The sequence below is a fragment of the Sus scrofa genome, chromosome 12, assembly GCF_054392235.1.
Source record: "Sus scrofa isolate SSC_HxYL_T2T_F1_AM1 chromosome 12, Sscrofa_HxYL_maternal_Yorkshire_Landrace_v2.0, whole genome shotgun sequence".
In the NCBI taxonomy this organism is placed as follows: domain Eukaryota; kingdom Metazoa; phylum Chordata; class Mammalia; order Artiodactyla; family Suidae; genus Sus; species Sus scrofa.
Window position 1 is genome coordinate 53,013,706 of NC_139394.1, and position 26,136 is coordinate 53,039,841.

Genomic DNA, 26,136 nt, shown 5'->3' on the forward strand with positions numbered 1-26,136 from the left:
CCTCGCTCAGTGAGTTAAGGATCCAGTGTTGCCGCAAGCTGTGGTGTAGGTTGCAGACATAGCTTAGATCCCACATTGCTGTGGTATAGGCCAGCACCTATAGGTCTGATTCGACCCCTAGCCTGGGAACCTCCATATGCTGTGGGTGTGCCCCCCCCAAAATAAACAATCTGTAGGTTCGTCAGAAAACTAAGGATAGAGTTACCAGTGTGATCCAGCAATCCCACTCCTGGGTATATATCCAAACAAAACTATAATTCAAAAATATACATGTATCCCTGTGTTCATAGCAGCACTATTCACAGTAGCCAAGACATGGAAACAGCCTATCCATCAAAAGATGAATGAATGAAGAGGATGTACGTATATGCAATGGACTACTATTCAGCCATGAATTTAAAAAGTGAAATATGGTGTTCCCTTTATGGCACAGCGCAAATGAATTCGACTAGGAACCGTGAGGTTGCAGTTCCATCTCTGGTCTCACTCAGTGAGTTAAGGATCTGGAGTTGCCATGACCTGTGGTGTAGGTTGCAGGCGTGGTTCAGATCCTGTGTTGCTGTTGCTGTGGTGTAGGCCAGCAGCTGCAGCTCCAATTGGACCCCTAGCCTGGGAACCTCCATATGCCAAGGGGGTGGCCTTTAAAGGCAATAAAGGAAGGAAGAATACCATTTGCAGCGACATGGATGGAACTAGAAATTACCATACTAGGTGAAGTAAGTCAGAAAGAGAAAGACAAATACCATGTGGTGTCACTTATGTGTGGAATCTAAAATATGACACAAATGAACCTGTCTGCAAAACAGAAACAGACTTGTAGACTAGGAGAGCAGACTTGTGGCTGCCACGGGGGAAGGGCTTGGGAGAAGGATGGAGTGGGAGGTTGGGGTTAGCAGGTGTAAGCTAGTATACATGGAGGGGATAAATAACAAGGTCCTACTGTAGAGCACAGAGAACTGTATTCAGGGTCCTATGGTAAATCATAAGGAAAAGAGTATTTTTAAATGTATATGTTTCTGTATAATAAATCACTTTGCTATACAGCAGAAATTAACACAGTATCAACTATTCTTCAGTAAAATTTGGAAACAAAATACATGAATTGGATGTTGGAACCGAAATGAGGCCATAATTCTCTTTCAAATTTTTATTTTAAAAGGCTATATATTTTCATTGACTAGGGAAGTAAGTATATATTTAAACATAAATTTCTTTCCTTTTTTTTTTTTTTGTCTTTTGAGGGCCACACCCGCAGCATATGGAGGTTCCCAGGCTAGGGGTCTAATCGGAGCTGTAGCTATCGGTCTACACCACAGCCACAGCAATGTGGGATCCGAGCCACGTCTTCGACCTACACCAGAGCTCATGGCAATGGCAGATCCTTAACCCACTGAGCAAGGCCAGGGATCGAACCCTCAACCTCATGGTTCCTAGTCGGATTTATTAACCACTGCACCACGACAGGAACTCCAAGAGTTCTTCATTTTTATTCTTTAGAGCTTGGCTTACTATATGATACTCTTCCTTTATTTAGTTGTTATCCCATCTAATTTTCCTATATGCTTCTGATATATAAATTTTTTTTAAATTTCACTTACAGGAGTTCTGCTGTGGAGCAGTGGGTTAATGATCTAGTTTGTCTCTCTGGAGGCACAGTGGGATCTGGCAGCTGTGGCATAGGTCACAGATGCGGCTCAGATTCGATCCCTGGCCCAGGAACTTCCATGTGCTGCAGGGATGGCTGAAAAAGAAAAGAAAAAAAGTCACTTAGATTAAATTGCTTTTTCTGCCTTGCATGTTTTTCATAATCTGTTTCTGTCCTGTCTTTCAGCTATCTCTCATATCTTAATCTCATTTCCAATATTTATATCTGTTATTTAGATGGATCACTTTTGGAGCAATTTTATTTTATTTTATTTTTTTGTTTTTTTGGGGTTTTTTTGTTTTTTGTTTTTTGTTTTGAGATTTTTGTTGTTGTTGTTGTTGTTGTTGTTGCTATTTCTTGGGCTGCTCCCGCGGCATATGGAGGTTCCCAGGCTAGGGGTCGAATCGCAGCTGTAGCCACCGGCCTACGCCAGAGCCACAGCAACTCGGGATCCGAGCCGCGTCTGCAACCTACACCACAGCTCACGGCAACGCCGGATCGTTAACCCACTGAGCAAGGGCAGGGACCGAACCCGCAACCTCATGGTTCCTAGTCGGATTCGTTAACCACTGCGCCACGATGGGAACTACTTTTGGAGCAATTTTAAATAGTGATTATAAGGTTCCTTGTCCTTGACTTTAATGCATGTATTTCTAGTGTTTTACCATTAACTATAATATTTATTGATTGAAGGTTTGAAGTGCTTTTTTTTTTAAGTTAATGAAGACCTATCCATTGTTAAGGAGTGTTTTAAAGTCAAGAATGTTGAAGGATTTGATTGGGTATCCATTGAGATCTTCATCAAGTATCATTCTCATCCCCTTTCTCTCCCTCATTCCCCTGCCTATAATTTTCTTTTTCCTTTAATCCCTAGAACATCTTCATAAAAAAGATTCTTCCATTCAATCTCATTTCTCTTTTTTGAATTAGTTTTTACACCCTTTGGTAACTGGTTTTGCTACTCATCCCTTCCCCCATTCCTCTTCTTTTCTTTCCTCCCTTGTTTTATAGTGAAAATTCGCTTTACCTTTAGAAATGTAAATGTTTCAAACTTTTCAAGACATAGTAGTTATATTGGCTATCCTCTTTTTGTTCAGCCTGACTTTTCTGTATGGGTCTAAGTATGCAAAGTAATTTTTTACAGGAATATATTCTAAAGGGGTCTCACAGTTAAGTAAATACCTACAATTGCTATAGACATATTAAAGTTGGAGGAGAATGTAGAAAATGGGATTTTTTTTTACACTTTTAAAAAGTGTAATTGGGAGTTCCCGTCGTGGCGCAGTGGTTAACAAATCTGACTAGGAACCATGAGGTTGCGGGTTCGATCTCTGGCCTTGCTCAGTGGGTTAAGGATCCGGCATTGCCATGAGCTATGGTGTAGGTCGCAGATGTGGCTTGGATCCTGCTTTGTTGTGGCTGTGGCGTAGGCCGGTGGCTACAGCTCCGATTCCACCCTAAGCCTGGGAACCTCCATATGCTGTGGGTGCGGCCCTAGAAAAGTCAAAAAGACCAAAAAAAAAAAAGTATAATTGATGTACAATGGTGTGCTGTTTTCTGCTCTTCATAGAAAATGTTTTTATTTGTTAATTTTTATTCTTTTTTTTTTTTTTTTTTTTTTTTTTTTTTGCATCCATGGCAGAAGAGTGTGAGGGGTGTGTTTGGGTTGATAGTGTTGGGGTATTATGTATGACTGATACAGCTACAAAAATTATCCTGGAGTATATAAGAACAATGAAGAGAGTGTAGGAAGTCAACTAAAATACTTAAAATATAATCTTTGCATTTTAATAAACTTGGTATAGTTTAGAGAAACAAACAACCTCATTTACCTTACAGTTTTTCTTTTTGGCTAAGCCTGCAGCATGGGTATCAGGGTCAGGGATCAAACCTATGCCACAGCAGTGGCAATGTGGGGATCCTTAACTTGCTCTTCCACCAGGAAATTCCTCAGTTTGTTCTTTTGATTTTAACCATTTTCTGATTCTGCATGGGGTTACTGGTTTTGGCGTTACTGTTACACTTCTGTGTGTGAATGTATGAATTTTTCTTTTTTAATCTCCTAAAGTTTAGTAGATTTAACTTATATGTATGAAGTTTCTTTGAGAGATTATTATAAACTTTGCTTTGATGTCCACTTGTTTCTAACAAGATAAGTCTTCCATCCTTAGTAAAACTGATGAAATCAACTCTAGGTCAAGAATTGAAATTATTAGCAAACTCTAAATGCACCCTTTAGACTGTTAGAACTACAAGATTCTTCAGTCTGTTTACTCTTACTTTAAGCAATGGTGGTACATCTTTCCTGAGTTTGGTTCCACATTCGCTGGATCATATAGTTGACTTAGCTATTGAGTGGTGAGGGTAACGGGTGGTGGTACCAAAATTGTCTGGCCATGGGGACCTGGCTTATGTTTCTTGACTCTGTCAACACCACTGACCTGACATTGTGGTTAGATGTGTGACTAAGAAATCTAACTGGGAGTTCCCATCATGGCGCAGTGGTTAGCGAATCTGACTAGGAACAATGAGGTCTCAGTTTGATCCCTGGCCTCGATCAGTGGGTTAAGGATCCGGCGTTGCTGTGAGCTGTGGTGTAGGTCGCAGACTCGGCTTGGATCCTGCATTGCTGTGGCTGTGGCGTAGGCTGGCGGCTACAGCTCCGATTCGACCCTTAGCCTGGGAACCTCCATATGCCTCGAGTGCAGCCCTAAAAGGACAAAAAGGCAAAAAAAAAAAAAATATACACACACACGACTAAATTGTATCTGGTTGACTAGACTCTTCTGGGACTGGGTTGTGGACTTTGTACATTATCAGTGTAATGTACTATCCCTGATGGTCTCAAGACTCATTTACTTAAACTTCAGTTTTAATGTATTTGCTATATTTTTGTATGTCTGTTTTTTAAACTCATATGGAATACTGTTTATGGTGCTCATTTGAAGCCTTACTATGGAGTGGAATACTGAAGCTATTTTAAGTTCCAGAACTGCACTTGCTAAAGTCAGCAGTGACCTCTTAGTAGCCACATTGCTTGGACACTTTTTAGACTTACTCTACTTGACCTCTCAACTCCCTTCTCCACTGGCTTGGTGACATCTCTCTGAAATCTCTTAGTAGGCTCCTTCACTACATAATGACTGCTGGGTTTTTGTTTTGTTTTTGTTGTTGTTGTTTTGTTTTTTTGTCTGTAATGGCTTCTTAAACACTGATATTTGTCAAGGTTCCATTATTTACATTCTAAGTGTCCTTTTTCCTTCCCATTATATACCATCTTGCAGAGCATCTTTCACCACTTAACAGATTGCTACTACCTGTTTATGAATTTTCCCAAATCTTTCCTTACATCAGATCTGTCTCTTGAGCTTCTGGTTATATTCAGTTACCTCCTAATATATCATATATCTTTACTCAAATACCTTAAGCTCCTTCAAGTCAAAAGGTTTAAGACTGAACTAATTATATTCCTACCCCTTTTTTTCTTCCTCCTCTTCTCCTGTTTTCTTTCCTAAGTAAATGTTACTGTCATCTACTAGAAACTTGTGAATCAAATATTTTCTCCCATCTCCCACATCAAGTCAGTTACTAAAACAAAAGCCTAGTGATTAAAAGTGTGAGTCATTCTTGGTGTTTAGAATTTGTGTAGGGCTTCTTTTTAAAGCAGTATAAATCCACTTTTTAAACATTTATGAAGAAATACAATATATGGAAATACATGAAAATGTAACAACTCTAGTTGAAGGGAGGTGTAGCCTTCCATTTATTTAGCCAGTTTCTTCCCCACCTACTCAGTAAATGTTGATTGGAATCATTATCCTAAATTATTTCACTAGTTTTGTGACCTTGGATAAATCAGTCTGTCATTATATAATAATAATAATAAGAGGTAATATACTTTCTACCTTATTTATTCATTCATTTATTTATTTTTATGCACCCTTGGAATATGGAAGTTCCTGGGTCAGAGATTCACTGTGAGCCACAACTGCAACCTGCACTGCAGTTGCAGCAATGCCAGATCCTTTAATCCACTGCCTTGGGCCGGGGATCAGACTTGAGCCTCTACAGGGATATAAGCTGCTGCAGTTGGAGTCTTAACCCACTGTGGCACAGCAGGAACTCCTCTACCTAGTTTAACAGAATGGTTTTAGGATCAAAAAACAACACTGAATGTTGTTTTTTAAATTGGATTTAACAATTTGTAAAAAGTATAAATATAATATGCAACTATGCTTTTTATGTACAGGTGGAATTACCTGTATTTAATTAATTGGCTTTGCCACACAGCCTCTTTTTAAAATACAAATGTTGGGTTAAGCCACACAGAATTTGGAAATCTGGCAGAAGTTTTAAAAAATTAACATCTAGGAGTTCCTGTCGTGGCTCAGCGGTTAACGAATCCGACTAAGAACCATGAGGTTGCGGGTTAGATCCCTGGCCTTGCTCAGTGGGTTAAGGATCTGGTGTTGCTGTGAGCTGTGGTATAGATTGCACATGCGGCTCAGATCCCGAGTTGCTGTTGCTGTGGCTGTGGTATAGGCCGGCGGCTACAGCTCTGATTAGACCCCTAGCCTGGGAACTTCCATATGCTGCGGGAGCAGCCCAAGAAATCGCAAAAAGCCAAAAAAAAAAAAAAAAAAAAAAAAAAAGTTAACATCTAGTACACTTTCATAAAAGCTATATAAGCAAAATCAAAGAGCATCTACTGTTTAAGTCAGTTGTTTGAAAAGAAAACGTGGTAAAGGGATAGGAGTTCCCGTCGTGGTGCAGTGGTTAACGAATCCGACTAGGAACCATGAGGTTGCGGGTTCGGTCCCTGCCCTTGCTCAGTGGGTTAACGATCCGGCGTTGCCGTGAGCTGTGGTGTAGGTTGCAGACGCGGCTCGGATCTTGCGTTGCTGTGGCTCTGGCGTAGGCCGGTGGCTACAGCTCCGATTCGACCCCTAGCCTGGGAACCTCCATATGCCGCGGGAGCGGCCCAAGAAATAGCAACAACAACAAAAAAAGACAAAAGACCAAAAAAAAAAAAAAAAAACGTGGTAAAGGGATAGTATTCAGAACTAATGGTAGGAGTATAAGTTGTTTACAACTCCGGGGAGTAGTTTGACAGTAGCTATCAAAATGTGCTAGAAAAAAAATTTTTTTTTCTCGTCTTAGTCTGTTCTTAGACTGCCAAAACAAAATCCCTAAACTGGGTGGCTTATAAACAACAAAGATTTATGTCTCACAGTTTTAGAGGCTAGGAAATCTAAGATTGAGGCACTGGCAGATCAGTGTCTGGTTGGGGTTTGCTTCTTGGTTCATAGTCTTTTTTTATAAGGGCATTAACCCTTTTTGTGATCTCCTCCCAGACTTCACTTCTAAATACCATCACTATAGGGATTAGGTTTCAACATAAGAATTTGGAGGGGATACAAACATTAAAGTCTATAGCACCTTTTGACTTAAAATGTGAAGATATTTGAAAAGCTTTATGACTATTTATTTGCAAAATTATTTTAAATAGTGAAAAATCAGAAACTGTAAGTCTACCAATGGATGAATGCTTAAATAAAATTTGGTACATTGATATAATGGAATACTGTTTGAATATTAACAACTGTGATGTCATAAATGAATATTTATCGACAAGGAAAGATTTTTGCAGTGATTAGATGAAATAAGCAGATTGTTGCTTGATTAAAAGCATACATGGTGATGTGAATATATGGGCAGAGAACATGGTATGAGTAGACATAGTTTAGGCATTAGGGCTTGACCCTGGGGTAGGATTAGGGCTATGTAGGGACATGAAATATTTACAAATACTATATATGATTTTTTACCATTGACATTTTTCCTTTTATTTGCTTGAAGGAAATAAAGCTAAGATAAATAGATGCCTTTTAGTATCTTTGTTTCCCTTACTACTTGAGGTATCCTAACCAAAGGGTTATTTATTTTTGTTGAAGGTTTGTAATACAGGCTTTGGCAAAATAGTATTTGACGGAATATTTTGAGACAGCCATTGCCTTTGTATTTTGTATTATTTCAGAAGACCCAAGTAGAAGTACTTTGGAAATTAAAAAGATCTCAGAAAAGGACAGAAAGTATAGGCAGCACACAGACACAGACTCAAAATAATAGTAAGAATTTACCTTTCCTCAGTCCCTATGTTCTCAACTGTCATGTACGGACCTTGTCTTCCACTGGTTATTGTACTTTAATCTTCGATATGCTAATAATTGCCTAAAACATAAAATGTTTGGTCTCATTTTCTTTTGCCATTGTTTGTTTTGTTTTGTTTTGATTTTTGGCCATGCCTGCAGCATGCGTAAGTTCCCAGGCCAGGACGTGAGCCCATACCATAGCTGCAACCAGAGCCACAGCAGCGACAATGCCCGATCCTTAACCCACTGAGCCAAAAGGGAACTCCAGCTTGTTTTGTTTTCAAATGCCATTGAATTAAAACTTAATCCCACCCTCCAACACTGCATTAGGTAGGCAGTAGCAAGACATTTATACAAGGATAGTCATAATGTTGTAATAGTAATTGTAAAAGCATGTGTCTCTAATGGAATACATTTTTTTAAATGAAGCAGATTTCTATACATCTGATAAAGAATGCTTGCTAAGATTAAGTGAATTTATGCGATGTATATAAAATATTGTATGTAGTCTGTTATAAAAAAGTATTGATTATCTCTGGAAGATTATGCAGGGATATATACTCTTAGGTAGATTATCTCTGAAAGAATATACAAAACATTGGTAAAGTGGTTTCCTCAGATGAAATATTGGGGATCAGTGGTAGAAACCCCACTTTATTGTGTGCTTATATTTTTTTTAAGTCTGTGTATATGTTAACTTTGAAATTATTTAATTTAAAATGTTTTGAAAGCAATACTAAGAAAACAACTATTTCTATCACAGTGGAACTTAAGGCTTAAAAAAATTGAGAGACATTAGAATAGGTTGCCTTAGGATACAGGTAGCTGATATTCTCTTTGGAAGATTATAAAGAGAGCATGAATTTCATCTACTAATTTAGCTTCTCTAACCTTTGAGTTCTTATTTTAAATGAATGTCTCATTTTTGATAGTATACTAGGTTTAAAGCTTATGTCACTCTTTTTTTTCATCCACTCTCCTGGATTAAGTTGTCTCTAATATTAAAATATTTATTAATTACAATTTTATTTGAACAATTCTCCCTGCAAAACTAAATTTCCTTTGCTAGTCTTTTAGTGTCTGTTAGAATAAAAGTAGTAAGGGAAGGCTAAATATAAACTATAAACATGAACAAAATTCATCATTACTGTCACAGAGTGATAACTAATTAATAAGCCATATCTATAGAGTACCCACAGTTTGTAAAGTAAGGAACACATTAGAACCATAACTAAAAGCTCAAGAGTAATGTTATAATTTTGTGGATATACTATGACAGGGCTGAATGTTTTAGAGGCTGGGGGGGCATTGGTTCCTTTTCTTGTGAAATACTTGTATGATTTGGAAGGTAATAATTCTTAAAAGAATGTCTTAACATTTATGAGATTTAAAATAAAATATTTTCTGTTCAAAATAGAAATGAGAGTTTATTAAGAGTCATTTGAATTTGTTTTCTTCCAGAAATCGAGCTATAGCAGATTATCTTCGTTCAAATGGCTATGAAGAAGCATATTCAGTTTTTAAAAAGGAAGCTGAATTAGATATGGTATGTTTAAATTTTTTTTTTTGTCTTTTGTCTTTTTAGGGCCGTGCCCATGGCATATGGAGGTTTACAGGCTAGGGGTTGAATCGGAGCTACAGTTGCCAACCTGTACCACAGCCACAGCAATGCCAGATCTGAGCCGAGTCTGTGACCTATACCACATCTCATGGCAAGGCCGGATCCTTAACCCACTGAGCAAGGCCAGGGATCGAACCCACATTCTCATTGATACTAGTCAGGTTTATTAACCACTGAGTCCGACGGGAACTCCATTGTTTAACTTTTTAATAATTATTTCATGGTGTACTTAATAAGTGTATTTTACTCAATTATCAGTAGTTAATAGTCACCTCAGTTACTCAAAAATCTTGTCATTTGTAACTGTGGTTTATTTGGCACTAAACTCGGTATACAGTCAGATATTTTTAGTAATGTTTGGGCTTGTAGATGAATGGTCAGTATGGCTTGAACTGTTGTACTTGAACCATGTTTTTTTAAAGGTTCTCATTTTTTTCTCTAGAATGAAGAATTAGATAAGAAATATGCTGGTCTTTTGGAAAAAAAATGGACATCTGTTATTAGATTACAAAAGAAGGTAACTAAGTCTTTTTTCTTTTAAGTTAGTTGTATTCAGAGTATTATACAAACTTTGAAAGTATCAATAGAACATATTATTATTCTGTATTAATTAATATATTTAACCTTGAAAAGGCAAATAAAAATACATTTCTCTACATTAAAAAAATTTTTTTTTTTGATCTATTCAGATCATTGTTGATATATGCAAACTAACTTATGCATCCCAGGCTGGGTTGAACCTAACACAACCTCGACTTTAAGGATTTGATACTTAAGAGCCCATTTATACAGTTAAATTGGAAGAACATATGGAGTTGATATGATCCTGGGAAAAGAGCACTAAAATGTGCACTTAGATAAGACATTTTCATCTCTGAGCTTTTGTTTTTATTTATAAAGTGAAGGCAATAAGTAGTATTCTGGTCCTAAAATGTATACTTTGGGTAGGCAGAGTTAGAATAAATGACATTATACTGGGAGTTAATCTATTAAAAGCTCTCAGAAAAGTACCTAACATAGATGCTTATTAATATTAGCTTTTTTATTGTGAACATTGTGATTAGTATGTATAATGTAAACTGCGGTTTGGAAAGAATTTATTGAGAGTGGCAGACTTAGATGGAATCAAGATAGGTTCCCTACTTGTCCTTAATTCATATCCTGGTACCTTCCAAGTTTTTCTTTTGAGTTAAGTGGTCAAAACTCAATTCTATTAAGGCTTTCTCAGTTTTTAGTTTTGTCACACTACTAAAATTTTGGTGATATATAATACAGATCTCTTTCAATTAAATCTGACAAATGTTTTTTAAATTACTAAAATTTTATTCTGCATATATGGATGCAAAATAAAGGCAGTTTTTAAAACACCGAATATGCTATTTTTCAGAATCTATCTGTACGTAACTATGTGTTCTTTCTCAAGGTTATGGAATTAGAATCAAAACTAAATGAAGCGAAAGAAGAATTTACGTCGGGTGGACCTCTTGGTCAAAAACGAGACCCAAAAGAATGGATTCCCCGTCCACCAGAAAAATATGCATTGAGTGGTCATAGGAGTCCAGTTACTCGAGTCATTTTCCATCCTGTGTTCAGTGTTATGGTCTCTGCTTCAGAGGATGCTACAATTAAGGTAGTTTTTTTTTTAAAAAAAATTGGAAGACATACAATAGGATGATTGTTAGAAGCAAATTTAATGTTAATTGAGTGAAAGAAATCAAAAGATCCTGAAATGAGGACCTAAGCAGAGGGACAGGAGGGCCTTTTTGAAACTGTGATTGGTTCTTAACCTTAAAAGACAGAATTAGAATAAAATTTCATTGTAGCTCCTTAGAGACAAACTGCCAAACTAATTTACTGATGAATTTGAGAACAGTGAGTATCACTAATTAAGCATTGGACAATAAACAATAGGTCACCTAGTGCTTGAGTAATTTTTGTTCTTGGAGAATAAAAATATAAGTGTGTGTCTTACTTATAAGCAGAGATGTTAGATGAAAATACAGGATTATAAAACTAGTAATTCAAGGGATGAATATAATTCTGCAAAAGAATTCAATAGAGAAATTTAAATTGTACTTTCCAAACTTAAGTAGTTCTCCTCAGGGGTGTGGGAATGTAGAAGCTTTTCACTTTATAAGCTATGTATTTCTCTGATTTTTATATTTTTCACGATAAGCATATACATGTTTTTTTCTTTTTACAGCTGCACCTGTGGCATATGGAAGTTCCTGAGCCAGGGGTTGAATTGGAGCTGCATCTGGGGCTTACGTCACAGCTTAACGGCAATGCAGGATCCTTAACCCACTGAGCAAGGCCAGGGATCAAACCCATGTCCTCACAGAGACAACGTCCTTCATCCACTGAGCCACAATGGGAACTCCCATTTTAATATTTTTTAATCATAAAAAAGTTGTTTTTGTAATTCCCTTTGGTCCAGACATAATACATTGACAGTTGTATAAACCACCTACAGAAAGGTAAGTAAAATACAGTTTTAAAAATTTAGGTTTCTCTATTCTGAAGCTTATTTCAGATTAATTTCTAGATTTTAAGTTTTCATTTGTAGAGGTATAACTAAGAAAATGTTTGTGGGAATTCCCATTGTGGCTCAGCAGTTTAAGAATTCAGCTAGTATCCATGAGGATGCAGGTTAGATCCCTGGCCTCACTCAGTGGGTTAAGGATCTAGCATTGCCTCAAGCTACAGCATAGGTGGCAGATGGGGCTCGGGTCTAGCCTGGCTAGCTCCATTTCAACCCCTAGGCTGGGAACTTCCATATGCCACAAGTGCAGCCCTAAAAAGCAATAAAAAAAGAAAAGGAAAAAGAATTACAAATGAAAGTTTTAAAAGTTTTATCTATAATCATACAGCATATCTCAACAACTACTGAAAGTTCTCCCTTCCATTTAGTCTTTATGTAACGTTCACATATGGTTGTTTCATTAATGAAAACATTTCTATTTAGTTTTGTTTCCCTTTTTGATTAAACTTATTTTAGAAATATCTTTATTTCTAATGAATCACCATTATGTATGGAGACTTTATAGAGCACAAACTGTGTATCCAAGTTCTGACCCTACCACTTAATGATTTGATAATGAACAAATTAACTTTTTGTGCTTCTCTTTCTTCATCTGTAAAATAAAGATAATTAATATTTTGTCACAGGGCTTTAGGGAGGATTTAAATGAATTAATACATGAAAAGTGCTTTAAAGGGTGCTGGCCAAATACTGTAGGAGTACTCAGTATCAGCAGTGTCTCACCACCATTAACAAATCTTCCTTTGGATTTTTATTTCCAGTCATCTACTATCATAATTAGTGTTATTCTGTTCATTTGTGGGTTTTTTTGTTTGGTTCTTTTTTGTCTTTTTTTTTTAGGGCTGCACCCACGCATATATGGAGGTTTCCAAGCTAGGGGTCCAATCAGAGCTACGCCAGAGCCACAGCAACACAGGACCTGACTCACATCTGTGACCTACACCACAGCTCACAGCAACACTGGATCCTTAACCCGCTGAGCAAGGTTCCTAGTCAGATTCGTTAACCACTTAGCCGCGACAGGAACTCCATTCTGTTCATTTTGTATACAAGTCTTTTTCTTTCTTACTCTGTGGGATAAAAAGAAACCTGTTTCCATTCCAATTATTTCCTTTTTTTTTTTTTTTTTTTTTGCCTTTTCTAGGGCTGCTTCCTGCGGCATATGGAGGTTCCCAGGCTAGGGGTCTAATCAGAGCTGTAGCCGCGGGCCTAACGCCACAGCCACAGCAATGTGGGATCCAAGCCACCTCTGCAACCTACACTACTATGCTCATGGCAACGCCGGATCCTTAACCCACTGAGCAAGGCCAGGGATCGAACCTGCAACCTCATGGTTCCTAGTCAGATTCGTTAACCACTGTGCCACGACGGGAACTCCCATTCCAATTATTTTCTTTCTTTAATTGTGGTAAAGCTGGGTGATTTCTAAATGGTGATTGTGATAGAACTATTTTCCAAAAATTTCAGAGGAGCACACAAAGACAGAGTCTTTTGTAGTTTTGTGACTATCTTGGGTACTTGATGTGTTTAGGGTTCAAATTTCGCATTTGTTGGAAGGGGCATTAAAAATATCTATGTCAGGAGTTCCCGTCACGGCACATTAGTTAACGAATCCGACTAGGAACCATGAGATTGAGGGTTCGGTCCCTGCCCTTGCTCAGTGAGTTAACGATCGGGCGTTGCCATGAGCTGTGGTGTAGGTTGCAGACTAGACTCGGCTTGGATCTCGCGTTGCTCTGGCTCTGGCGTAGGCCAGTGGCTACATCTCCGATTCGACCCCTAGCCTGGGAACCTCCATATGTGGCGGCAGCGGCCCAAAAAAATAGCAAAAAAAGACAAAAAAAAAAATCTATGTCAGATTATTTTGCTTAAAACAAAGTAATATATACATAATGTATATAAGAATACAGTGTTTGGTGGATAGATGGAAAGGCCTCAAGCTAGCTAATGTTACAGTTATTGATTACAAAATTAAAATTTTATTATATTGAATAATTTATCTTGTGCATCTCAAATATAATGGGTTCCTTTTAGAGCCATTCATTTATATCATGAATATTTGAACTATAATTTAGGAAAAATGATAAAGGATGGATATTTGAAATAGTTCATGAGAGTATTTTTTTTTTCCTTTTCTCTTTTTGGCCACCCCACAGCATATACAGTTCCCAGGCCAGGAATCAGATCCTAGCTGCAGCTGCCACAACACCAGATCCTTTAACCCACTGTGCCAGGCTGGGGATTGAACGTGCGTCCTGGCACTGCAGAGACATTCCTGATCCCATTGCGCCATGATTACAATGATGTGTCATTTAAAATTTAAAAACAGGAGTTCCCGTCAGGGCTCAGCACAAATGAATCTGACTAATATCCATGAGGACACAGGTTTGATCCCTGGCCTTTCTCAGTGGGTTAAGGATCTGGCATTGCCATGAGCTGTGGTGTAGGTTGCAGACATGGCTTGGATCTGGCGTTGCTGTGGCTGTGGCCAGCAGCTACGGCTCTGATTCGACCCCTAGTCTGAGAACCTCCATATGCTGTGGGTGTGGCCCTAAAAAGACAAAATAAAATAAAATTTAAAAACATGATTTCTGATTGTCATTTATAACTAGTTCTTAAATGTTAAGAAAAATGAATAGCAAACAAAACTGAAAAATACATTCAACTGATAAAGCAGATGAAGGATTGCCAACTTAAATATAAAGAGTTCAAACAAATATGGAAAACAGTAACATCTTAATAGAAAAATGGACTCTATGACATGAACAGACAATTCATATAAGAAGAAAAACTGGCTAAGCAACAATAGCAGAGCTTTGGCCTCACTAATAATAAAAGAAATGCAAATTAAAATCACAATGTATGTCAGATACGCCAAGATATTTTACTTTTTAAATGAGAATTCTCAGTGGTGATAAGAATTTGAAGAAGTAGAGGAGTTCCCGTTGTGGCGCAGTGGTTAACGAATCCGACTAGGAACCATGAGGTTGCGGGTTGGGTCCCTGCCCTTGCTCAGTGGGTTAGCGATCCGGCGTTGCCGTGAGCTGTGGTGTAGGTTGCAGACGCGGCTCGGATCCCGTGTTGCTGTGGCTCTGGCGTAGGCCAGTGGCTACAGCTCCGATTGGACCCCTAGCCTGGGAACCTCCATATGCCGCGGGAGCGGCCCAAGAGATAGCAACAACAACAACAACAACAATAACAACAACAACAAAAAAAGACAAAAAAAAAAAGAATTTGATGAAGTAGGTGTTTTCATTACATTTGATATAATCTTAGGGGAGAACAGTTTAGCAGAATACATGAAGGGCTAAAAAAGTTTATATATTTTTTACTCTAAATGCTTTTTCACTGTTACTGTCTGACCTAAGTGTTGCAAAATGAAGACATATTTTTCAGTATTCAAAGGTTTTCACCATAATGTTTTCTATAATAAAAAATTTTTCCTGTTGTTAGAAAACAATAGAAATTCCTTTAAAAAGAATGTTTGCTAGGAGTTCCCGTCATGGCTTAGCAGAAGTGAATTTGACTAGCATTTATGAGGATGCAGGTTTGATCCCTAGCCTTGCTCAGTGGATTAAGGATCTGGCATTTCCGTGAGCTGTGGTGTAGATCGCAGATGCAGTTCGGATCTGGCATCGCTGTGGCTGTGGTGTAGGCCAGCGGCTACAGCTCTGATTCGACCGCTAGCCTGGGAATCTCCATATGCTGAGGGTGCGGCCCTAGAAAACAAAAAAAAGAATGTTTGCTAATAAGTTTTTAGTGGCATGGAAAAATCCTTATGCTAAGCAGAGGAACTGGGATAATGAAGTATACACAGTCATTACACTTTCACGGCACAGTCAGTTTATGATCTGGCTCATCTCTGGCGTTGTCGATTCAATTCGTGGCCCTGTGCAGTGGGTTCAGGATCTGGCGTGTTCACAGCTGTGAGGTAGGTCACAGATGTGGCCTGGACTCAATCCCTGGCCCAGGAACCTACATTGCTTTGGGTGCAGCTGAAAAAGGGAAAAAAATAATAAAAAATTTTAAAGGAGTGTGCAAAATGGAAAAACCATGTCATTGGTTAAGACAATGGATATTTTTCTTGCCTTTAAGTATGTTATAGAGTTTTTATCATGAGCACTTAACTGCTCTTATAGTCATACAAAACATAAATGTCAAGTAAAAAAAATTCTTGACATGCTCTGCTTACCATCTATGAAGAGACAGTTCATATTCTGGGTATATTTATTTTAGAGAAAATGCTTTAGTGTTATTTAATGAATGCATGGAAAGAAAGTTAACTGAAATGGAAGTGAATGTCAGGACCATATCATTTATTTTCAGTATATAAAGTATCTGAACTCCTGGTGTCAAAATTAAGCAATTAGATGTCAAAATGATATTACAAAAAAAAGAAAACTATAGACCAGTACCATACCATTCATGAATGCAAATGCAAAAAACTCTGAACAGGCTAGGAAGGGAGCTTCCTTAACCTGATAAAAGGTAAAGGTATCTGGAAAACCTGCAGTGGACATAATACTTAATGGTGGAAAATTATGCTTCCTCCCGAGATAAGGCACCAGAGTCAGGGTAACCAGTCTCAACCACTTAAATTCACTTTTGTACTACCGTGCCTAGCCAGTACAGTAAAGAAGAAATAAAAGGCATTCAGATTGGAAAGGAAGAAATGGAACTGTCTTATTTACAGACAACATGATCTTCTGTGTAGAAAATGCCAGATCTATTTTATTTATTTTTTATTACTCAAGAATTCATTACATTTATAGTTGTACAATGATCATCACAATCCAGCTTTATAATATTTTCATCCCACACCCCAGTGTATCCACCCCACCTCCCACCAAATCTATTTTTAAAAAGGTGCTAGAACCATGACTGAATTTAAGTCATAGGATACAAGGCCAATATATAAAAAATTGTTGGAGTTCCTGTGGTGGCTCAGGGGAAAAGAATCTTACTAGCATCCATGAGGACACAGGTTTGATTCCTGGCCTTGCTCAGTGGGTTAAGGATCTGGCATTGCCAGGGGCCTGTACTGTAGGTCACAGACGTGGCTTGGATCCCTCATTGCTCTTGCTGTGGTGTAGACCAGCAGCTACAGCTCCGATTCAGCCCCTAGCCTGGGAACCTCCATATGCCTCAGGTGAGGCCCTTAAAAAAACAAAAACAAAACAAAAAGGACAGAGGAAAAGAACTTGAAACATCAGAGGTCTATGAAAGAAGAAACCCATACCTAACAATTAGAGTGGCAACAAGAGAAGACACAACATTAACACTCAAAAATCAGTTATTTCTATACATTAGTAAAAAACAATCTGGAATTCCCGTCGTGGCGCAGCAGAAACAATCTGACTAGGAACCATGGGGTTGTGGGTTCAATCCCTGGCCTTGCTTAGTGGGTTAAGGATCCAGTTTTGCCGTGAGCTGTAACGTAGGTTGTAGATGTGGCTTGGATTCCGAGTTGCTGTGGCTGTGGTGTAACCGGCAACTGTAACACTGTTTCAACTTTTTTCAACCCACAGCACATGGAGATTCCTAGCCTGGGAATCTCCATGTGCTGTGAGTGTGGTCCTAAAAAAAAAAAAGGACAAAAAAAAAGAACAACATGAAAAAAAAATCGGGAAAATAATTCCATTCCTAATAGCATCAAAAAGAATAACAGGAGTTCCCGTCGTGGCACAGTGGTTAACAAATCCGACTAGGAACCATGAGGTTGCGGGTTCGGTCCCTGCCCTTGCTCAGTGGGTTAAGGATCCGGTGTTGCCGTGAGCTGTGGTGTAGGTTGCAGACGCGGCTCGGATCCAGCGTTGCTATGGCTCTGGCGTAGGCTGGCGGCTACAGCTCCAATTAGACCCCTAGCCTGGGAACCTCCATATGCCGAGGGAGTGGCCCAAAGAAATAGTAAAAAGCCAAAAAAAAAAAAAAAAAAAGAATAACACAACTGGAGTTCCAGTTGTGGCTCAGCAGAAATGAATCCAACTACTATCCAAACCTTGTCTGCAACCTGTGCCACAGCTCATAGCAATGTGGAATCCTTAAGCCACTGAGCAAGGCCAGGGATCGAACCCGTGTCCTCATGGATACTAGTCAAGTTTGTTACCATTGAGCCACAATAGGAACTCCCCAGTTTGTTTTCCTTATGTGTTTTATGTAGTTGTAATCATATGTAATGTTCTTTCATATGTAATGTTACTGTATATGTGCTGTAAATTCTTTATAAAGCCATTTCCCTATTTGTAAGTTTTCAAAAAGCATCTTCCAGATTTCTATAAATTGGTTGAAATACAACCAGCACAGGTATATTTGAACTATGGGAAGAATGGAATGAGTCATTTGATTTTAGAGCATGTAGTTATTGTTAAAGATATAATTTCAGAAGTTCCTGCTGTGGTGTAGTGGGTTTAGGATCTGGTGTTGCCACAGCTGTTGCATAGGTTGAGAATACAGCTATAAATTAAAAAAAAAAAATTCAGACTAGCATTTGGCCTTCAGAATGGAAGTTTAGTATCTTGTTGAGATCTGCTTCTAAAAATACTTTTTTTGGTCTTTTTTAGGGCCACACTCAGGGCACATGGAAGTTCCTAGGCTCTGGATCGAACCCGACCTGAGCAGCAGCTGCTGGCCTTCACCACAGCCACAGCAATGCAGGATCCGAGCTGCGTCTGTGACATATACCACAACTCATGGCAATGCCAGATCCTAAACCCACTGAGTGAGGCCAGGGATCAAACCCACATCCTCATGGATGCTAGTCAGATTTGTTTCCGCTGCATCACAATGGGAACTTCTAATAATACTTATTTTTGATAGCTCATTATTTTTATTTTCTTAGAAAAATTATCTTTTAAAAATGCGACTGGGAGGTCCCTGGTGACCTAATGGTTAAGGATCCAGCATTGTCACTGCTGTGGCTCAGGTCACTGCCATGACACAAGTTCAGTCCCTGGCCTGGGAACTCTTCTGCATGTTGTGGGCAAAAAATAAAAAATGTGACTGTGGCTTAGTGTTTTTCATCAAAATGATAATATGTTTTTGGAATTCCTGCCGTGGCTCAGTGGTTAATGAATCCGACTAAGAACCATGAGGTTGCAGGTTCGATCCCTGGCCTGCTCAGTGGGTTAAGGATCCAGCGTTGCCTTGAGCTGTGGTGTAGGTCACAGACATGCTTCGGATCCCTAGTTGCTGTGGCTCTGGCGTAGGCTGGCAGCTACAGCTCTGATTAGTTCCCTAGCCTGGGAACCGCCATATGCCGCAGGAATGGCCCTAGAAAAGGCAAAAAGACTAAAAATAATAATAATTTTTTTGTTAATCTGCTATTTATGGATAGTTAAATCTTGTGAAGTCTTTCTTATCCTCTTAGATGTTTGAGCTCTGAGTGTCAGTAGAATTGAGTACTCCTTTATCATTCCCCTAATATCCTACATACAAATTTCTCTCATAGGCCCCTGACATTTTTTTTTTTTGTACTTATACTTTCTTTTTAACATGTATGTTGCCTGCTGTTAGACTGGGACAGAACTCTGTTTTGAGATGTTACATATCTTATTACTAGTGTGATTATATACATGGTAGATGCCTAATAAATGTGGTATTAGAGATCTATTTAATAATTGATTTCTTCTATAGGGAAAAGACCAATTTATACTTGAAGATGCTGTTTCTAAGACAGCCTTTGTTACTTGCTCAGCTAATTAGTAAAGTGCCAGACTGGCCTGCTGAGTGTAAATGTTAACCTAGAAAGGAATTTTCTAACCAGTTTTCTGTTCATTTGACAGGTGTGGGATTATGAGACTGGAGATTTTGAAAGAACTCTTAAGGGGCATACAGACTCTGTACAGGATATATCATTTGACCACAGTGGCAAGCTTCTGGCTTCATGTTCTGCAGATATGACCATTAAACTATGGGATTTTCAGGGCTTTGAATGCATCAGAACCATGCATGGTAAGGGTTTGACTTTAGTTCTAACATGGTATTCCAGAGAGAAGGGTAATGTTTTCTAACAGTATGTAAGTTCCCTACATTCTTTTTTTTTTTTTTAAGGGCTGCACCTGCAACCCAAACTAGGGGTCGAATTGGAGCTGTAATTGCCAGCCTACGCCACAGCCACAGCAGTGCCAGATCTGAGCCATGTCTACACCTTATACCACAACTCATGGCAATGCTGTATCCTTTTTTGAGTGTTTTTAGAGCTGCACCCACGGCATACAGAGGTTCCCGGGCTAGGGGTCTAATTGGCGCTGTAGCCACTGGCCTACACCAGAGCCACAGCAACACCAGATCTGATCCACATCTACGACCTCCACCACAGTTCATGGCAACGCCAGATCATTAAGCAAGGCCAGGGATCGAACTTGTGTCCTCATGATGTTAGTCAGATTCGTTTCCACTGGGTCATGACAGGAACTCAATTTTAATTGTCTATATCAGTGGAGGAGCATATGATATGGATAGTCCATGGATAATCCTGATAATTGGGAGTTGTTTCTGTTGTAAAGTTTTAAGCATCTCTTAATGGTTATGAAATATGTTTTCACAAATATTTTTGGGTGAGAAAAAAACTGCTAGGGCACCTCTCTGTCCTTAAGAGAAGATGAAATTATGGGGGGGTGGGCTGTTTGGGGGTTTTTTTTTTTGGCCGCTGTTGCTATTTTTCATTTTCCTCAGGAAACTGAAATTAGAGAATAGATATAATAAAAGCTGGAACCCGGATTCCCTTGCTCACATATACTAGTCTCATTGTTAAGTTGTTTTTCCAGGCCTTGTTATAGAGATTATTTTCTTTCTTTCTTTTTTTTTTTTTTTTTTTTTTTATATTTTCCCACTGTACAGCAAGGGGATCAAGTTATCCTTACATGTATACATTTTTTCCCCACCCCTTGTTTTGTTGCAACATGAGTATCTAGACATAGTTCCCAATTTTTCTTTTCTTTTCTTTTTTTTTTCTTTTTCTTTTTTTTTTTTTTTGGAGACTATTTTCTGAAGCAGTTTGACTTTGTGGAAAAAGCACAGGGGGAGTTCCCGTTGTGGCTCAGAGGTTACACAACCCGACTAGTATCCATGAATTTGCAAGTTCCATCCCTGGCCTTGCTCACTGGGTTAAGGATCTTGAGCTGTGGTGTAGGTTGCAGACATGGCCCAGCTCTTGTGTGGCTGTGGCGTAGGCCAGCAGGTACAGCTCCGATTTGACCCCTAGCCTAGGAACCTCCATATGCTGAGGGTGTGGCCCTAAAAAGACAAAAAAAAAAAAGGAAGGGCTGGGGCTTTGGAAATAACATAACTGGGTACAGATTCCTACTTATGGGATTAGGAAATTTTAACCTCTTTAATCTGGAAGATGAATAATTTAAGTATTGAATTAAGAATTGAAATCAGGGGAGTTCCCTTTGTGGCGCAGCGGAAGTGAGTCTCACTTAGGAACCATGAGGTTTTGGGTTTTATCCTTGGCCTTGCTCAGTGGGTTGGAGATCTGGGGATCTGGTGTTGCCATGAGCTGTGGTGTCACAGACTCGGCTCGGATCTGGTGTTGCTGTGGTTCCGTCATGTGCTGGCAGCTACAGCTCGGATTCGATCCCTAGCCTGGGAACCTCCATGTGCTGCAGGTACGGCCCTGACAAGACAAAAGAAAAAGAAAGAATTGAAATCATAAGGTTGTTGTGAGGATAAAATGAGATCATATACTCCTGCCATCTGGTTTAGTACCTGGTACATAGAAGGTGCTCACTAAATAAGAATTTTTGTTGTTTCTTTAAAAACATGATGAAATAATGAATGTTTGGATTTTATATAAGGAACACATACTGTGTTAGAAATAAAAAAAATTTTTTTATTTTCCCACTGTAAAGCAAAGGGATCAAGTTATCCTTACGTTTATACATTTTTTTCCCCACCCTTTGTTCTGTTGCAACATGAGTATCTAGACATAGTAGAAATAAAAATTTTTAATAGATTATCCAGTAATGTTAGAATAAGCTATGTGATTACATAGAGGGTATAATTTGAAAGGCATGTTCCTCCACCCCCAATTAAATACATTAGGGAAGCTAACCAATTAAAGGAGTTTTATTGAATCCTTTTGTAAAATCTATTTGTTTCTTTAAGTAGCCTGTATCTTACTGTTCTAACTTAGAAAAGCTCTTTCCAACCATTGTGTAGTCTTTAAAATAATGTGATATTAATGAGGGTTCGCTGGGACTTTTTTTTTTTTTTTTTTTTGCAAAGGAATAGCTATTTAGCATTGTGAATAAAGCAGTTTTTTTACCCCTGTGAACATCAACAACAAAGTACTTTTCAACCACTATTTTATTTCATATATATATATCCCAGTATATGGAGTTCCAGGTCCAGGGATCATATCCCAGCTGCACTTGCAACCTGTGCCACAGCTGCAGCAGTGCTAGATCCTTAACCCACTGTGCTGGGCCAGGGATTGAACCTGCATCCTCAGCACTCCAAAGACACTGCTGATCCTGTTGCACTATAGCAGAAACTCCTTTTTTCTTTTTTTTTCCCTGTCTTTTCTAGGGCCGCACCCGCAGCATATGGAGGTTCCCAGGCTAGGGGTCTAATCAAAGCTGTAGCTGCCGGCCTATACAAGAGCCATAGCAACACCAGATCTGAGCCATGTCCACAACCTACACCACAGCTCACGGCAATGCCAGATCCTTGACCCACTGAGCAAGGACAGGGATCAAACCTTCAACTTCACAGTTCCTAGTTGAATTCGTTAACCATTGCACCACGACGGGAACTCCCCTTATTTTTTTTTAATCACTATTTTAAATGTAATGTGAAATTCTCATTTTTCTTACCCATTCTGTTTACCTTTGTAAACCTTATTTCTTATACCTTAGAATACTAACCATGGAAAATTTTGTGGTTTTCTAATCTTAAAAATATTCAGCATATTAATACATTCAAATGCTGGTTATTTTATTAAGTTACTAATTCCTTAAACTTTTTCTTATATAAAATCCATTGTACTTGAAGTTGCTGTGTTATTGAAATCCCATGGTACATTGGAGTTTTAATTGCTCTTGATGATACATTACTTAATATGTTACTGTGTTTTGTGTTTTAGGCCATGACCACAATGTTTCTTCAGTAGCCATCATGCCCAATGGAGATCATATAGTGTCTGCCTCAAGGGATAAAACTATAAAAATGTGGGAAGTGCAAACTGGGTAAGTAGATTTGCTTTAACAGGTATCAGCTTGAAGAGATAATATTAAACAACTCCTCCCAAATTATGTTCTTATTGTTCCCATAAATTTGTCTGTAACCCAGGATGATCACCATGATTGTTTCATATTTTAAAACTAAGTTTTGATTTCTAAATGTCTACCCAAAAGGAACAGAGAAATTATGAAAGAAACTCATGTCCTTGAGAGCCATTTTTTATGTAATGGCTTATTTTCTCTGTGGTCTTCTTTTAGGTGATCTCTCTGTGGGTTGAATTAAAATATAAATAACATTTGTGCAGGTATGCCCCTATTAGGCTTAATTTGGTTGTGCTTAGAATTACATGATTGTTATAATAAAACCTTATTTAACCTGCTGGTTTTGTCCAGATTAGTAAGAGCATGCCTTTTTCCCAACATGGCTAGAAATATTTTTGTTAGGTGTATTGTGTGTGCTTAAGTCAAGAGATTTTCTCTTTTTTTCCTTCTAGATTTTGATTTGGTTAGCTCCTTAATGATACTTCTGTCAGCTTATTTTAACTGATGTTTGACTTTCCAGCCTGTCCCCATCTTTTATTAACCGGGAATGTACCTGTATTCTGTTGACTTGCACATGATGGCATTCTTTCCATTCCGGTGCATATCTAGTTTTGTGTCGCTTCTGGGAAGGCTCCCAATGATTGCCATTTATGATGTAAATTATTACTTATTTTGACAGCTACTGTGTGAAGACATTCACAGGACACAGAGAGTGGGTACGTATGGTGCGGCCAAATCAGGATGGCACGCTGATAGCCAGCTGTTCCAATGACCAGACTGTGCGCGTATGGGTCGTAGCAACAAAGGAATGCAAGGCTGAGCTTCGAGAACATGAGCATGTGGTAGAATGCATTTCCTGGGCTCCAGAAAGCTCATATTCTTCCATCTCTGAAGCAACAGGATCTGAGGTACCATGTGATTTATATGTCATGATTTTGTTAGTGTTATCTCAGAATCTTAAATAATTTTCCTGATTCTCATTTTCATGCCATTAATATTTAAAAATCTCCAACCCAGAATTCTGAATCTTGAAACCCTTTATTCTTTCCATCTTGCAGATGTGTAAATATGTGTGTGTATATAGTCTCTTCAAGGCCACACCCACAGCATATGAAATTCCCAGGCTAGGGTTGAATGGAGCTACAGCTGCCGGCCTACACCACAGCCACAGAAATGTCAGATCTGAGCCGCGTCTTCGGCCTGCCCTGTAGTTCTCAGCATTGATGAATCCTTAACCCACTGAGCGAGGCCAGGGATCAAATCCATGTCCTCATGATACTAGTCAGGTTCGTTATTACTGAGCCATAGTGGGAACTCCAGAAATGTGTTTTTATGTGTGTGTGTATATATATAGATAGATAGATAGATATAGATATCTATATCTATCTATATATATGTAATTTTTTTTTTTTTTTTTTTTTTTTTTGGTCTTTTGTCCTTTTAGGGCCGAACCCACAGCATATGGAGGTTCCCAGGTTAGGGGTCTAATCAGAGCTGTAGTTGCTGGCCTATGCCACAGCCACAGTCACGCCAGATCTGAGCCGCATCTGCGACCTACACCGCAGCTCATGGCAATGGCAGATCCTTAACCCACTGAGCAAGGCCAGGGATCGAACCCACAACCTCATGGTTCCTAGTCAGATTCGTTTCTGCTGCACCACAACAGGACCTCCTGTTTTATATTTTTAAATCAGTGATTATTATTGCTGTCAGCTCATTCTTGATCCATGCTGGAATGGGGGTTCTCCTGAAGAGTAAAAGTGGTTTTGTAAATTTATCAGAAATGCCATTGTTGGAGCTCCAATCGTGGCTCAGCTGGAAATGAATCTGAACTAGCATCCATGAGGACGCAGGTTTGATCCCTGGCCTCGCTCAGTGCATTAAAGATCTGGCGTTACCGTGAGCTGTGATGTAGGTTACAGACATGGCTCTGATGTGGCATTGCTGTGGCTGTGGCGTTAGGCCAGTGGCTGTAGCTCCAGTTGGACCCCTGGCCTGGGAACCTCCATGGGCCGCGTGGGTGCAGCCCTAGAAACGACGGAGAAAAAAAAGAAATGCCACTGTTGTAAGAGTATGCCAATGCAAAATAAAACTTACGGGAGGTTAAAGTTATCTTTTAGAAAAATAGCTTTCCTTACTTTATAAATTTATGGTGAAATGCAATTCAGTATTTAAATACTGGTTTTAAATGAAGAAACCATTTTGGTGGCCTAGTGGTTAAGAATCCATTGTTGTCATTGCTGTGAAGTAGGCATGGCCCCAAAAAGAAAAGAAAGAATATTTCATATGGAGGCTTTTTTTTTTTTTTTTTTTTTTTTTTTTGCTATTATCAGATTAACTTTTGGGTTTTAAATCATTTTGTCGTAGTCCTTTACCACAAGCTTCTGATACACTTTAATACATCATGACATTTTAATAAATTAAGGAAAAACTCCACCCATTCTCACCCACACCCTATCCAGTTATATCTTGAAATGAAGCTTCTGGCTGGTTACATTTTCAGATTCTTTTTACTGCCACCTGGTGGTGGTTATTTACCTATGTTGTAAATTTCATTCTGGCTGGAAAGGCTAAATTAAAATTTTTTTAATTTTTTTCTTTTTAAGCCCCTACCTGCAGCATATGGAAGTTCCCAGGCCACGAGTCAAATTGGAGCTGCAGCACCAGGCCCGTGCCACAGCAACACCAGATCCAAGCTGCATCTGCAACTTACACTGGATACTGGATCCACTGAGGCCAGGGATCAAACCTGCATCCTCATGGATACTAGTCCAGTTCTTAACCCGCTGAGCCACAATGAGAACTCCAGTTTTTATTTTTTAAATAGCTTTAGAATTCTTGATTATAGAAGTCTTGAGCAGTAAACTTATTATCCATTGGTATGGTAGAAACCACTAGAAACCAAATTTTTTTTCTTATTCCTTTTCCGGCCACACTCACAGCATATGAAA

The 26,136-nt window shown here is 38.8% G+C and overlaps 1 protein-coding gene across 9 annotated transcripts in view; it reads left to right on the forward strand.

The window, feature by feature from the left end:
- Positions 1-26,136, forward strand: part of PAFAH1B1 (platelet activating factor acetylhydrolase 1b regulatory subunit 1) — a 168,507-nt gene that overhangs the window by 134,159 nt on the left and 8,212 nt on the right. For 6 of the 9 annotated variants that reach the window (XM_005657017.3, XM_005657018.4, XM_013990003.3 and 3 more), the window contains 6 exon segments: positions 9,259-9,343; positions 9,861-9,935; positions 10,842-11,048; positions 19,742-19,910; positions 23,047-23,149; positions 23,865-24,093. In XM_005657017.3, coding sequence (XP_005657074.1) covers positions 9,259-9,343; positions 9,861-9,935; positions 10,842-11,048; positions 19,742-19,910; positions 23,047-23,149; positions 23,865-24,093 — 868 coding nt within the window. 9 annotated transcript variants of the gene reach the window in all.